We start from the raw sequence: 13,068 nt of genomic DNA on the forward strand, positions 1-13,068 counted from the left end.
CAACTTTGATGGTGAAGTCAGCCAGCTGGCCTGGTGGGCCACAGTACTTGCTCAGAATGTATCTGCAGGATCCTTCGTAATCAAAAGAGAGCCCGTCAAACGTGACGTAATGGGGATCCCCAAATACCCAGGTGTGGCCATATTTCTTAGGGTAACAACCCAAGACCCCATCAGCAACTCTGCACACTTCCAGAGACCCACAGGCATGGTCCTGGCACTCCATGGGGTGAGAAGGATGCCTGCAGGAGCATTTCTTGCTACAGTTGTTCGTCAGAATGACATCGTCTCCCATTGGATAATACAGGCCCTCCAATATGCAGCCACACTGATTCTGAGGCACGCAGGCTCCTCCGCTCAGGATATAGCCTCTGTTACAAGGGCAGCCTTCCCTGCAGGGCTCTGGGCAGTAGAGTGGAGCTGTGGAATCCAGGCAGCTGGCAGGACAGGCTGTGGAGCATGATTCATAATGGCTGTTCTCTGGACAAGCAACTCCTGTTGAAGAAAGGATGCACAGGAGGAGGTTCCTGAATTAAAGCACATGTTTGACACTTTCAATGCCCTCCCTGCTAGGCTGGCCCAAGATCTGCCTGCTCCAGAAGTGGGTAAAATGCTGTCTTCCCCCCCCCCCTTTATTGGACAGCATGTAGGGCCATGTTGCACCCAATGCCATCCTCCCTTATCCAGTGGCATGCCAAGACATGAAGGCGTCCTCCATTTCTGTCATCCTTATGGTCCTCTGCTATCAATACTGCTCTATATGGACCAATGATTTGACAGAAAAATAGTTCAAAAATCAATATTTAGCATGAAGAAATGGTGATGCTAAATACATTGATACACCGCCCCGCCCCCCTTTTCTGTGCTAACCTGGCTTCTGGGACAGTATTGCACAGGATGTGGGCATTGAACTCTTCATGCTATGGTCCCAACATTAATGTTCCCCAAAGCTCCTGGAGGAGGGCTATCCCACATGAGAGCCACGAGGGTGTAGTGGTTTGGAAGTTGGACTTAGACCTGGGAGATTCAGGTTCAAATCTCTGCAAAACCATGAAGCTTCTTGGATGAGCTGGAGCCAGTCACTCACCTACCTACCTCACAGGGCTGTTGTGAGGACTAAAAGAAGGGAGGAGTTATGTACACCACCCTGAGCAACTTGGAGGAAGGGTGGTATAAAACAATGTGAAAAATAAACCAACTCTTCTGAATATTCAGGTTGGCCTTAAGAATCTGAAAATCAGGGCCCACAAATGGTGGATCAATTATTTTTCACCCACCGCAAAATGCATCGGACCGCCATTGCCCAACCGTGACGTTGGCTGCCTGGCATTGTTCAGTGTACACACGAAGAATTTCACATAGAACTCTCTGGTCGCCCCCAGACTCGCAAAGATCATAAACGCAGCTCTCCACAAAGCCAGATGGAGGCAGGAGCTGTGCACAGGCTGTGAAAGGACCTGGAGATTTCTTCAAGAAGCCACAGTACTGCGGGCTGGAATAGACGGCTTGTTCAGAGGGAGAACAAGCCAGGAGCTGTGAGATCTCTCCACACTGGTGCTCTACATCTTTGGCCTTCCAGCTTGTAGCAAACCAGACCACGGATGTCACTAAGGAGGCATTTGGTGTTGAGAAGTCATCAGAAGCGTTCCCATTGAGTGTTCCACAGAGACCACAGGTGGAATTATGGTACGTCACAGGAATGGCTACCATCACATGTTGCTTCCCATCATAGGAGACTTCCATCCCCCAGTCAGTGACCACCTTCACTGAGAATCCACTCTGGCGCACACGAACCTTGCCTCCGAGAAGGGCCACTGGAAGAAGGGTCTTGATCCCATGGATCTAGCAGGTGGTACCCAGCAAAAGAAAAGGAAAAATAAAAAAAAAAGCTCTAGCAGGTAATTCATTATTACAAAGCAGACTTGCCATAGTAGCTTAACTCTTACTGAGATGGTGTCACTGGTAATTTCAATGTGGCTTCAATCCTATGCACTTGGAAGGAACTCCCTTTGAAGTCAGAAGCACTTTTGAATAGACATGCATAGGATTGCGTTGTAAGTCTCTTGTTTTATACTGGTTGTGGGCTGTCCTGATGGTTAAATAGGACAGAAGGTTTGCAGTGTACAAACATGTTAAGTAAATAAGTATACAGATAAAGCCCTGAAAGGCATTGATCAAATGATAATTTAAACTAGTGATTTTCAACCAAAGTCCCATGGTACACTGGTGTGCGGCAAATGGTCCACAGATGTACTGTGGGAGTTTAGGGAGTGTCATTTATTAGTATGGCCATTGGGGGATATGAGCAGCCCCCCTCCCCCAGTGGCAGCATGGTGTGCTTTGTCAATTATCAAAAAACTGATGGTGTGCATTGGATGTTTTTGTGCCTTCTCAGTGTGCCATGAGATGAAAAAGTTAGAAATTGCTGATTTAAACCATGGTTTAGGTGACAGCAAATGAGTTGCTGAGAATCTAAGATTGGAGAATTCACTCTACCTTTTCTGTTTAAATAGCATGGGGGGGGGGTGAAATCAGGATGGAAGCAAAATATTAAAGGCCAAGATGGAAGTAAAATATAAGATGGTGAGGCCACACCTGGAGTATTGTGTCCAGTTCTGGTCACCGCATCTCAAAAAAGGCATAGTGGAAATGGAAAAGGTGCAAAAGAGAGCGACTAAGATGATTACGGGGCTGGGGCACCTTCTTTATGAGGAAAGGCTATGGCGTTTGGGCCTCTTCAGCCTAGAAAAGAGACGCTTGAGGGGGGACATGACTGAGACATACAAAATTATGCAGGGGATGGACAGAGTGGATAGAGAGATGCTCTTTACACTCTCACATAATACCAGAACCAGGGGACATCCACTAAAATTGAATGTTGGGCGGGTTAGGACAGACAAAAGAAAATATTTCTTTACTCAGCGTGTGGTCGGTCTGTGCAACTCCTTGCCACAGGATGTGGTGCTGGCGTCTAGCCTAGACGCCTTTAAAAGGGGATTGGACAAGTTTCTGGAGGAAAAATCCATTATGGGGTACAAGCCATGATGTGTATGCGCAACTTCCTGATTTTAGGAATGTAAGAACATAAGAACAGCCCCACTAGATCAGGCCATAGGCCCATCTAGTCCAGCTTCCTGGATCTCACAGCGGCCCACTAAATGCCCCAGGGAGCACACCAGATAACAAGAGACCTGCAAGGCTTCCTGGGAATTGTAGTTAAGAACATAAGAACAGCCCCACTGGATCAGGCCATAGGCCCATCTATCCAGCTTCCTGGATCTCACAGCAGCCCACCAAATGCCCCAGGGAGCACACCAGATAACAAGAGACCTCACCCTGGTGCCCTCCCTAGCATCTGGCCTTCTGACATAGCCCATTTCTAAAATCAGGAGGTTGCACACACAAATCATGGCTTGTAACCCGTAATGGATTTTTGCTCCAGAAACTTGTCCAATCCGCTTTTAAAGGCGTCCAGGGCAGATGCCGTCACCACATCCTGTGGATGGCCAAATCCTAGCCAACTTTCCAGACGTGGTATAGCCATGTCAATGGGGTGTGTGATGCATCCTGTGGTGGGAGGGTAGTTATGGAGGCCTCCACAAGGTAAGGGAACAATTGTTCCCTCGCCTAGGGGATGCATTGCCCTGCAGCAGCGCTGGAAAATTGTATAGGATTGGGCCCTAAGAAAGAAAAACAGGGACTGATGAAAGAAGAAGGGCAGAGGGAGGACAGAAAGACTGAACTTGAGGAACTGCATTCCAATGACTTACCGTGACATGCCCAGTGGCATTTGCAGGTATGGCAATCTCCTGGTCATGGACTGCCACATGTAAGCGCCTTATGTGCGATGTGCCTGGGGCTGCCCCTGACATCTCCACCTCCACCCGGTAATACTCCAGGCTGCGGTTGTGTGAGGGCGCACACATCTGTGACAACACATAAGTGCAGTTTCCACGGAAGTGGTACAGCCGGCCATCGAAGGTGGTGTGGTGCCGTCCGCTCAGCAGCTGGCAGGATGCCCTGCGGATGGGCTGGCAGACGTGGTACTGGAAGGCGGGGTGGCAGATCTCATCCACAGAGCAGCTCTCAGCCTGGCATCTCACCCCACGGCCATCAGGCATGCACTGGCACCTCTTCTCACAGGTTGGGTCGACCCAGAAGATGCCACTGACTGGCAAGAAGTTAGCTATCAAGAAAGAATGCAAGTTATAAACATGTGGACTGGGCAGCAGGGCTTGTGCCACTCCATTCATGTGTCAATCTCTTGGATTGGCCATTGAAAGATAATGGACATTCTCTTGCCTGAAACTTTTAAAGTGGCTTTAAGCCTCTCTTGTGCCATTTCTGCTGGTCATTCTTCTGAAAGGCTAAGCGCAGGTGGGCATTTGTAAAGCAAAGGGTAGCTTTGCTGTTAAGCATTGCAAACCTGGCTGAAGCCAGGGCAACTTTAAACTGCATGTAACAAAATAGCAAAATGCCCGACGTTAGCTACAGCAGACATGAACTATTATAACATTTACAAATCTTGGAGGGACAAGATGGCAGTTGATGAGACAACCATTGAAGAGGACAGATGCAGAGATCTTGAGAACATGAGCCAAGGAAAGTACATGAAGTCCTTAAAGTCACAGGGACTCATATAACAACAACAACAACAACAACAACAACAACTTTATTTTTACCCCGCCTTTCTCCCTGAAGGGACTCAAGGCAGCTTACAACAGGTTAAAACAGATTAAAAACATAATTTAAAACAAATAAAAACACATTAACACATATCATAAATACAATGTGCATATAATGTGTTATAAAATGTCACAGCAACAAAATGAACTTGCAGTTTCCCATTAGCCTCTCAGACAACTTCAAGGAGGATGCAAGAGATGGCTGGTAGCAATGGAAAATAAATTGAGCCTCCATGTTCAGAGGCAGTATATCTGTTAATGGCACATGCTGCCATTGAACCACTTGAACATGCTGCATCTTCTGAAGGTATGTGAACTAATGCTGAGCTACAACCTCTCCCTGCATGCCCTAAATGGTGGTTTCAGACCTTAAATGTGAGCTTCTCAAAGGCTCAGAAGCCTTTGTTTTTTTCTGTGAAAAGGAGAGGTGGAACAGACGTTTACAAAATTAACAATGATGGTGATGGTATCTGACTGAACGTTGCTGGGGAGAGCATGCGAAATGAGACGGGCCTGAAGTTCACACTGCATGGCATCAAATCAACGCACCTTTGTACGCACAGCCATTGGGCACGACAAAAACATCCACCTCGAAAACCCACCGCCCAGGATCCAATATGTTGCTTGTGGACGTGATGTTAATGATGTGTGGAGTCCAGGATCCAGGGATGTTGAAGTAGTGTTCGGCATCTCCACTGTTAAACCCAGCCTGGGGGCGAGGAGACAACAGAAACAGGAAGGTAAGGATGAGGGGTCTGCCTCTAGGTCCCCAAACACTGCTGTGCTAGTCATTTTCTCTGGTGACATCACGTGCTAGCCTGGCACAGGATGCAAAGTTAGCAAGAGACTCTTGAGACTCTCTCCTATCTTAAGAACATAAAGAAGAGCCTTTCTGGATCAGGGCCAGGGCCCATCTAGTCTGGTTTGCTGTATCTCAACCATGGTCCATCAGATGCCTCAGGGAGCACACAAAAAGCCTGCATTCCATTGCCCCTTCCTTGCATCTGGCATTCAGAGATAGCTACCTCTAAGAACAGGAGATTGCGCATACCCATCATGGTTTGTAACCTGTGATGGACTTTCCTTCCATCAATCTCCTTTTAAGGCATCTAGGCCAGGTAACATCACCACATCCTGTGGCAAGGAGTTCCGCAGTTTATTTACACGCTTAGGAAAGACGTATTTCCTTTTGCCTGTTCTAACTCTCCCGCCATTCAATTTTAGTGGATGTTCCCTGGTTCTGGTGTTGCTTGAGAAGGAAAAGAGCGTCCCTCTATCCACTCTTAATATCTATATTTCCAGGAAAGTCTGTTGTTTTAGGGACGAGGCTGAAGATGTATTTCGTTGCACAAACTGATTCTCTCCCTACCTGTGTAGGTTCCAGCATACCTGTATACCAGTATACCAGCATTCTCTCTCTCTCAGTCTCCAGCATACCTGTGCAGGTGTACCCTCCAAGCCAGTATTAGCATCTCCACCACTTGCTTGCCCTGATATCCACTGAATGTCCTTATAGTTCAGCATAACGAAAGACCTTTCACCATTGGAAGTTAAAACCGCCTGGAACGTGTTCACCTGTACAGAACAGGTAACATATGCATCAACAGGTATAGAGACAAACATTCCAGGTAACCACATAATCCTCTTCCATACGACAGGTGCCTGGTGACTGGTAGCATTCAGTGTGCACGCTGTTTGCCCCTTTTCTCTAGCCAGTGGTGTAGTGGTGACCCGGTGCCAAGTGCAAAATGAAAGTGATGTCACTTATGGATGTGATGTCATATCCAAACTTTTTAAAAAGTGAAAAAGGGGCAGTGGCATAGCTTAGGCATCTGCTACCCAGGTTCAAAAATGATTTGGTAGGCCCCCCCCCATGACAAAATCAAATTTTATTTATTAAGTAAATAAATAACAAAAAGTTTTCTGGTTAATTGGCCATAACATTTGATAGAATACAGATATTCCAGTGTGGTTTGTTTTGTTGCATTTAGCATTAAATTACCTTTCCAATGACATATAACATGATGGTATTATTCATACATACCAAGGTTTCCACAATTTTGGCCACTAGTGTCAAGCTCACCTTGTTGCCCTCCCAAAGCTTGCTGCCACCCCCTGCACCCCATTAGCTATGCCACTCTCTCCAGTCTACTACGTCTTTTTCCTTTATTTTTTTTACAGTCTTTTTTACAATCTAATTTTAAATGTTAAAAAAAAACAAGTATTGCATGCAATGCATAAAGAGCAGCTTCTCTTGACAATGAGCAACATTAATATGTAGAGCCAAGCGATGCATTTAATTTCAATGTGTAATTTGGCCCTGAGACTATGGTGAACTAGGGTGTGTGTGTGTGTGTGTGTGTGTGTGTGTGTGTGTGGGAAACACCACATCATTCGGTTGGCAAGAGAATGATTAAACTACTCTGTAACCTGGTCACAGTGTCCTGCGAATGTAATTCTCAAAGTGTCATTTAATCAAGATTTACGGTGACATTTATGGCACAATAAATGCATGCTGGATTGCAGATAAATTCAGTGGAAATTGCTGGTGCCATTCACCAGTTGAGAGCAATGATCCACAATTGCATTCCTTCAGATTGCTTTGCAGCCCACTTCTAGGCAGGTAAGCCCCACTGTGTTCAATGGGGCCTACTCCCAGGAAAGTGTGCATAGGATTGTGGCCTTTTGTCTTACTGACACCGGGCGCCACAGTACGTGCTGACTGATGCTGGCACCGGAGGATGAGCAGTAAGGGTTCCTGGTGGTAAATTCTACCACCAGCCAGCCTTTCGGGGCAGGGGGGAGGGTGGGGAGGGGTCAGAACTGGGGGGGAAGGTGAGGAGTGGACCCAGGAGTGAGCAGAGATGGCAGCGGTCTCTGCCGCCATATCTAAACTCCCCTCCCAAGCTGGGAAACCCAACACTGGTCAATAGCAGGTGTAGATCCAAGGAGATCCAATGGGGCCACCATGCTGCTATATGGGGTAAGGGAACATTTGTTCAGAGGAGACCTGGCACTGCTTTCTTGCCCCATTGGATGCAGTGGTCACCATTTGGGTGCCGCAGCAGCCCTAGGCACTAGGGAAACATAGGATAAGCTGTTAATTATCAGCAAAATTATGTATCCACAGTGGGTCCTGGAATGGAACCCCATCTATATCAAGGGCCCACTGTAATTCTACAGTTCAAGTTCAAAAACATTAACACAGTACATATTTTACTGGGTGCATGTAAGTAGAACAGGCACCTGGGGAGACCAAATTAAAAGTCTTGCTGTGCAGACCAAGCCAATTGATGGTCACTTTTCTTTATTTACCTTTCCTGACCATTTTTCTAAGAGATCAGAGCGGATTGCAGAAAACACTGGTGAGAATTAACATTATAAACATAAGGTCAGAGCAATCTCTAGGAATACTAAAATAATACTGAAACTGTAGAACTGAAAGGGCTTGACAAAGAGTCCTTCTTCAGCTTTTTCTTAGATAATGCAAGTGTGGGGCTGTGTGAACCTCTCTGGGAACAGAATGCCATGATGGTGGAGCCACCATTGGGAAGCTCTCATCACTTGTGTCCATCTCTCCTCTAGCTCACCATGACAGTTGCTTCCAGTGTGAAGATAGTGGTCCGTCCTTGAGGATTCCTACCTTGGAGGACAGGGATCCGTAGAAAGCCACTTGGTCCCAGGTGGCCACAAAAACCCAGGTTGCGGTGAACCTTTCATCCAGGAAATAAGCATTGATGTCGGCCGTGGCTCTCTGCAACAGCTGCCTCTCTTGGGTCTGCCTATAGTATACCTCCCCTGTGATGCGGTTATCGACATCAGCCCAGAATGGGGCCACAAAGGCCCGGCCGTCAGTCAGCGGAAAGGGATCCGGGGTGAACTGGCTGACAGGCTGGCCAAACGACACCACCCCATTATTGTTTACCTGTAGGAAAGCAAGGTGAAATCTGCCTGTCATTTTTGACCGAGTGAATGGAAAACAGCCAATGAGAAAACTGTTCCTGAACTTTAACATTTCAAACAGCAGGTGTGGGGGGAGGTTCGAATGGCTGAATACTCTTTATCTGTGTGTCAGTGAGAGAGAGAGAGAGAGAGAGAGAGAGAGAGAAAGAGAGAGAGAGAGTACTATATACAGCAGTGTTTCTCAAACTGTGCGTCAGGACCCACTAGGTGGGTTGTGGAGTCAGTTTCAGGTGGGTCCCCATTCATTTCAATATTTTATTTTTCATATATTCGACTTGATGGAATGTGACTGCCTTTAGGGAAATGCTAGGGAAATGCTACAGTATAGTAGCCTGTACTTTTAACAGGCTACTATGTATATGCTTTTAACCATGATAGTCAATGGGACTTACTCCTGAGTAAGAGTGGGTAGGATTGCAGCCTAGAACTGTTAAAAAATTTCCCTGCTTGATGATGTCACTTCTGGTCATGACGTCACTTCCGGTGGGTCATATAAGAACGTAAGAAGAGCCCCGCTGGATCAGGCCAAAGGCCCATCTAGTCCAGCTTCCTGTATCTCACAGTGGCCCACCAAATGCTTCAGGGAGCACACAAGACAACAGACACAACCTGTGTCCTGGTGCCTTCCCCTGCATCGACAGATTCTGACAGAATCTCATTCTAAAACATGGGTCCCAATGCTAAGTGTGTGAGAACCGCAGATATAAAGTATATGTTTAACCTCCCTGCTTGTAGAAAACTAGATATCAAGGAAAAACATTGAATCTTAGTCTTTTTTCCCCATGATGTGTTAGTTTTGTATGGGTAGGACTTCCCCCCCCATGCAATTCCTATGCAATTGCAACTATGCAATTCCTTTACTTGTAATTTGAAGTGACACCACCCAGCACCAGTTTGACTATCTTACTTGCATATGTGTAAAGTGTTAGTTAGGTCAGATTGCTGAAGTCTTCCTGATGGGAGGGCAATTAGGAGCAAGCAATACAGGTGAGGCAAATGTTGGAGAGGAAGAAGAGGAATTTCTGTGCTTCACTTGCCCAGACCGAGAGCAACTACAGCGGTGACAGGCAGGTGTCTTCAGCAGGAAGGGACAACCATACTGAGTCCCGATGCAACTGCATCACACCAGTTGTGTAGGGTTTTCCACTAACAATAGAGAGGGCAGCTGCAACCTTATGTGTTTGGGTTGAAAATAGATACAAATCAGGTTGATACTTACATAAAGGGAGTGATATTTCTTGCCATAGAAGTAGAAAGCCTCTGAGATTGAGATTTGAGGAGATGCCCCATCATCTGCTTTTGGGGTGCTCCTGTCCTGATACTGGGGTCCATATGGATAGAGGAGAGTATCTGAAGAGGTTTAGAGGCAATATCATGGTAACAGCCATGCAGTGATTTGCGACCTTAAAAGACCTACTCTTTAATATATTTGGCTCCCTGATTCCTAAAATAACATCTGTTTTGTCCTATCAGCTATAGTTTTGGAGATCTGGCATAGCCACCTTAGATGCTATCGTGCAGAACTGTATACTGTTATTTTCTGAGTATAACTAGAGCTGGTTCAGCCAAACCAATGCCATTTTTGGAATCAGTGCCCCAAATATACCCAAGAATAGGTTATACAATGCATACATCTTATCAGTACATCCTTATTTTGAGGTTAAGGCTGCTTATACCAGGTGTCAAAACACTAGTGATGTCTCTAGGGGGGTGCAGGGGCTGCAGGCTGCACCAAGTGATGCTCACGGGGGGGGGGGGTGACACCACTACTGGCCAACATTTTTTAAGTCTTGGTATTTTTGAATAATACCATCAAGTTATATATCAATCAATGTGTGATTCCATGCAGAATGCAATGAAGCAAACCATGTTGAAATATCTGTATTCCATCAAATAGAATAGCCAAATCTTTATAGCCCCAAAAAAGCAGGGGCAGGGCGATGGTATATCACTATGTCCACTTCCTGGGGCACTACCCCTCCCACTGCATGGGAGGAAGTCCACCATAGTGGTGATGCGCTGGCCTCCCGCACCCCTAGTGACGCCGCTGCAAAATAGAGATGTAGCTGATGTCCACCAACATGCATTCCTACACTTAACAGTCTCAGGAAAGACCCCCTGTGACTAGGACATCTTTCTATGGGTTTGTATGAACATTCAACCTACCTGTATCAGCTATTCCTCTGGAGGACAGGACCTGCAATGCTAAAGTTAGAACCAGATTAGGTGAAAGAGTAGCAAGAGCTCAGGCTTTCAAAGAATCACTTGCTTGGTCACCTGTGGTGAGCAAGCCTCTCCTCCAGGCGACCAGGGAAATAAACACTCATAAATCAGGACATAACTGGTTATTTATATCTGTTATGTAGTTTGATCTTATCCAGCATTGCTTGCCACTACCTGTGGCTTTCCAGCTGCAGTGAGGGCAGTGGTGTCACTAGGGGGTGTGGGAGTGCAAACTTCACCTGTTGACACTGTGGGGGGTGACACCAAAGGAGGGGAGTTGGAAATATCCTGGTTAGGCCTACTGGGAGGCCAGGTCTTACCCCCTTGTCAAGAGGTGGAATCGGGAACCCATCAAACAGAAAGCAAGAATCGTATTTTTAGTGTTCCAGCATCTGGAACACACTGCATCTAACAGCAATGACAAAAACTGCCATCACCACCACCACCACCACCACAGAGACCTTATTCCTGGATCTCATTGATGTTAGCCATGAAACAACATTTCTTATGAATTAATCCAATCATCTTTCAGAGACTGCAACACTGACTGCAGACAACATCTTTGCCCGAGGCCCCTCTAATCCTTTGATCATCCTTCAAATGATTGGTCATCCTAGCTCTGATTTAAGAAAAAACTATTTAAGAAAACGATGGCATTTACTCACCCAGGGCCAGCAATTCTCTCAGCAGAGGTAGGTGTGATCTCATTCTTCCTAGCTTCTCTTTTGCCTCTTAGTTCAGAAACTTGGTTGTAGACCTAAGAATTAATACCTTTATTGTGGTTTGATCTTGTACAAGTCACTCTGAATTAGTTTTGACACAACTGTGTAAGGGGCCAAATGTGATCTAATGATCAAAGCATCATTAACTTTGATTGATTTGGTTTTTCAACTTTGAATAGCACCTAGATTGCCCACACTACAATTCAGGGGTGGGGGGCAGGGAACATTAACCCTACCCCTAGCCATGGTTCCAATCCAGCTGGTATTGTTTGTTGTTTAAAAAAAACAAACAAAAAAAACCTTGGTGCTACAGGGAGTTATTTCTCAAGTATAGAATCGTAAAGTTGGAAGGAACCCACAAAGCCATCTAGTCCAACCCCCTACCTATAATAGGAAATCTTTCTAGAACATATCCAGGAGATTCCTGAAGGCAAAAAACATCCTGACCAAAGGGTCCCCTGTGAATTGGGACCAGGAGGTTAATAATATGCAGCAATTGTATAGAGTTTTCTGGGGTGCAAGCGGCCTCATACAGTATCTTGTTACAGCCTTACTAGCCTTAATAGATCTCGGAAGCTAAGCAGGGTCAGGCCTGGTTAGTACTTGGATGGAAGACCGCCTGGGAATAATGGGTGCTGTAGGCTTATACCATAGTCTTTCAAGACTGAAGGTTGCCAACCTTAATAGCAATCTTTGTAAGGTGTTATTACTCCAGGTTGTAGATGGGAAAAACGGAGCCTAAAAAGCAGTGGCTTGCCAAAGGTCACTTTATTGGTCATGGCAGAGATAAGACTGGAACCAGGGAAGTCTGATGTGCAGCTCAGTCTCTGATTATGCTGTTCCCTGACACAGGCCTGACTTATTGGGGCCCTCAGTCCAGCTGCTATTGGCTAAGAAGAGAAAACTAAGCCTGATGGAACAAGTGAAGCTTTAAATAATCATAGTTTTAGCCCACCCTAAGAGAAGATCAAAACACAGTTTTCATATGATGTCTGGCTATGCCATTCTGAGAAGGTCAGCCCTTAATTCCTCATCCTTCCCTAAGTACTCCCATGAATCTCTTCCACCACTAGGCCCATAGTGCTCAGATACCAATTTCTCATCCAAACAGGGTTGCCATATATATATATATTTTGCCATATATATATTTTTTTTTTTCTGATAGGGCTACTACATGACAGAGATTCATCAAGGGAAGCTTTGATTTGCACAGATGTGCTGTGACAGAGAAAGCTTCTCTGGGTTGACAGCCTTATAGGGACAAGGAAAGCTTCTTTGCCCCAAATTCCCTTTTCAGCTTAAATATTAACGCACAGGAGCCCAGTCTTCTATTGCATTTGGTCAACCTTAAAATTGTTCTGATGAATGAAAAAGCATTAATCTGATGCTCTATGACAGTGGTTATCAAATTGTATAGCACTGGGACCCACTTTTTCAAATGACAATCTGTTGGGACCCACTGGAAGAGATGGCATGAC

At 45.8% G+C, this 13,068-nt stretch overlaps 1 protein-coding gene across 1 annotated transcript; it reads right to left on the reverse strand.

Annotated features, from left to right (window-relative positions):
- Positions 1-1,266: 1,266 nt before the first annotated feature.
- LOC136661532 (alpha-tectorin-like) lies at positions 1,267-9,999 on the reverse strand (the record flags this gene model as incomplete). Its single annotated transcript, XM_066638817.1, has 6 exons — positions 1,267-1,839; positions 3,768-4,183; positions 5,232-5,391; positions 6,120-6,257; positions 8,326-8,607; positions 9,865-9,999. Coding segments are annotated over 6 exons (1,704 nt in total), but the record flags the coding sequence as incomplete, so codon positions are not given.
- Between the last annotated feature and the right edge of the window lie 3,069 nt (positions 10,000-13,068).

The sequence above is a fragment of the Tiliqua scincoides genome, chromosome 10 (genome assembly GCF_035046505.1).
Source record: "Tiliqua scincoides isolate rTilSci1 chromosome 10, rTilSci1.hap2, whole genome shotgun sequence".
Classification (NCBI taxonomy): Eukaryota; Metazoa; Chordata; class Lepidosauria; order Squamata; family Scincidae; genus Tiliqua; species Tiliqua scincoides.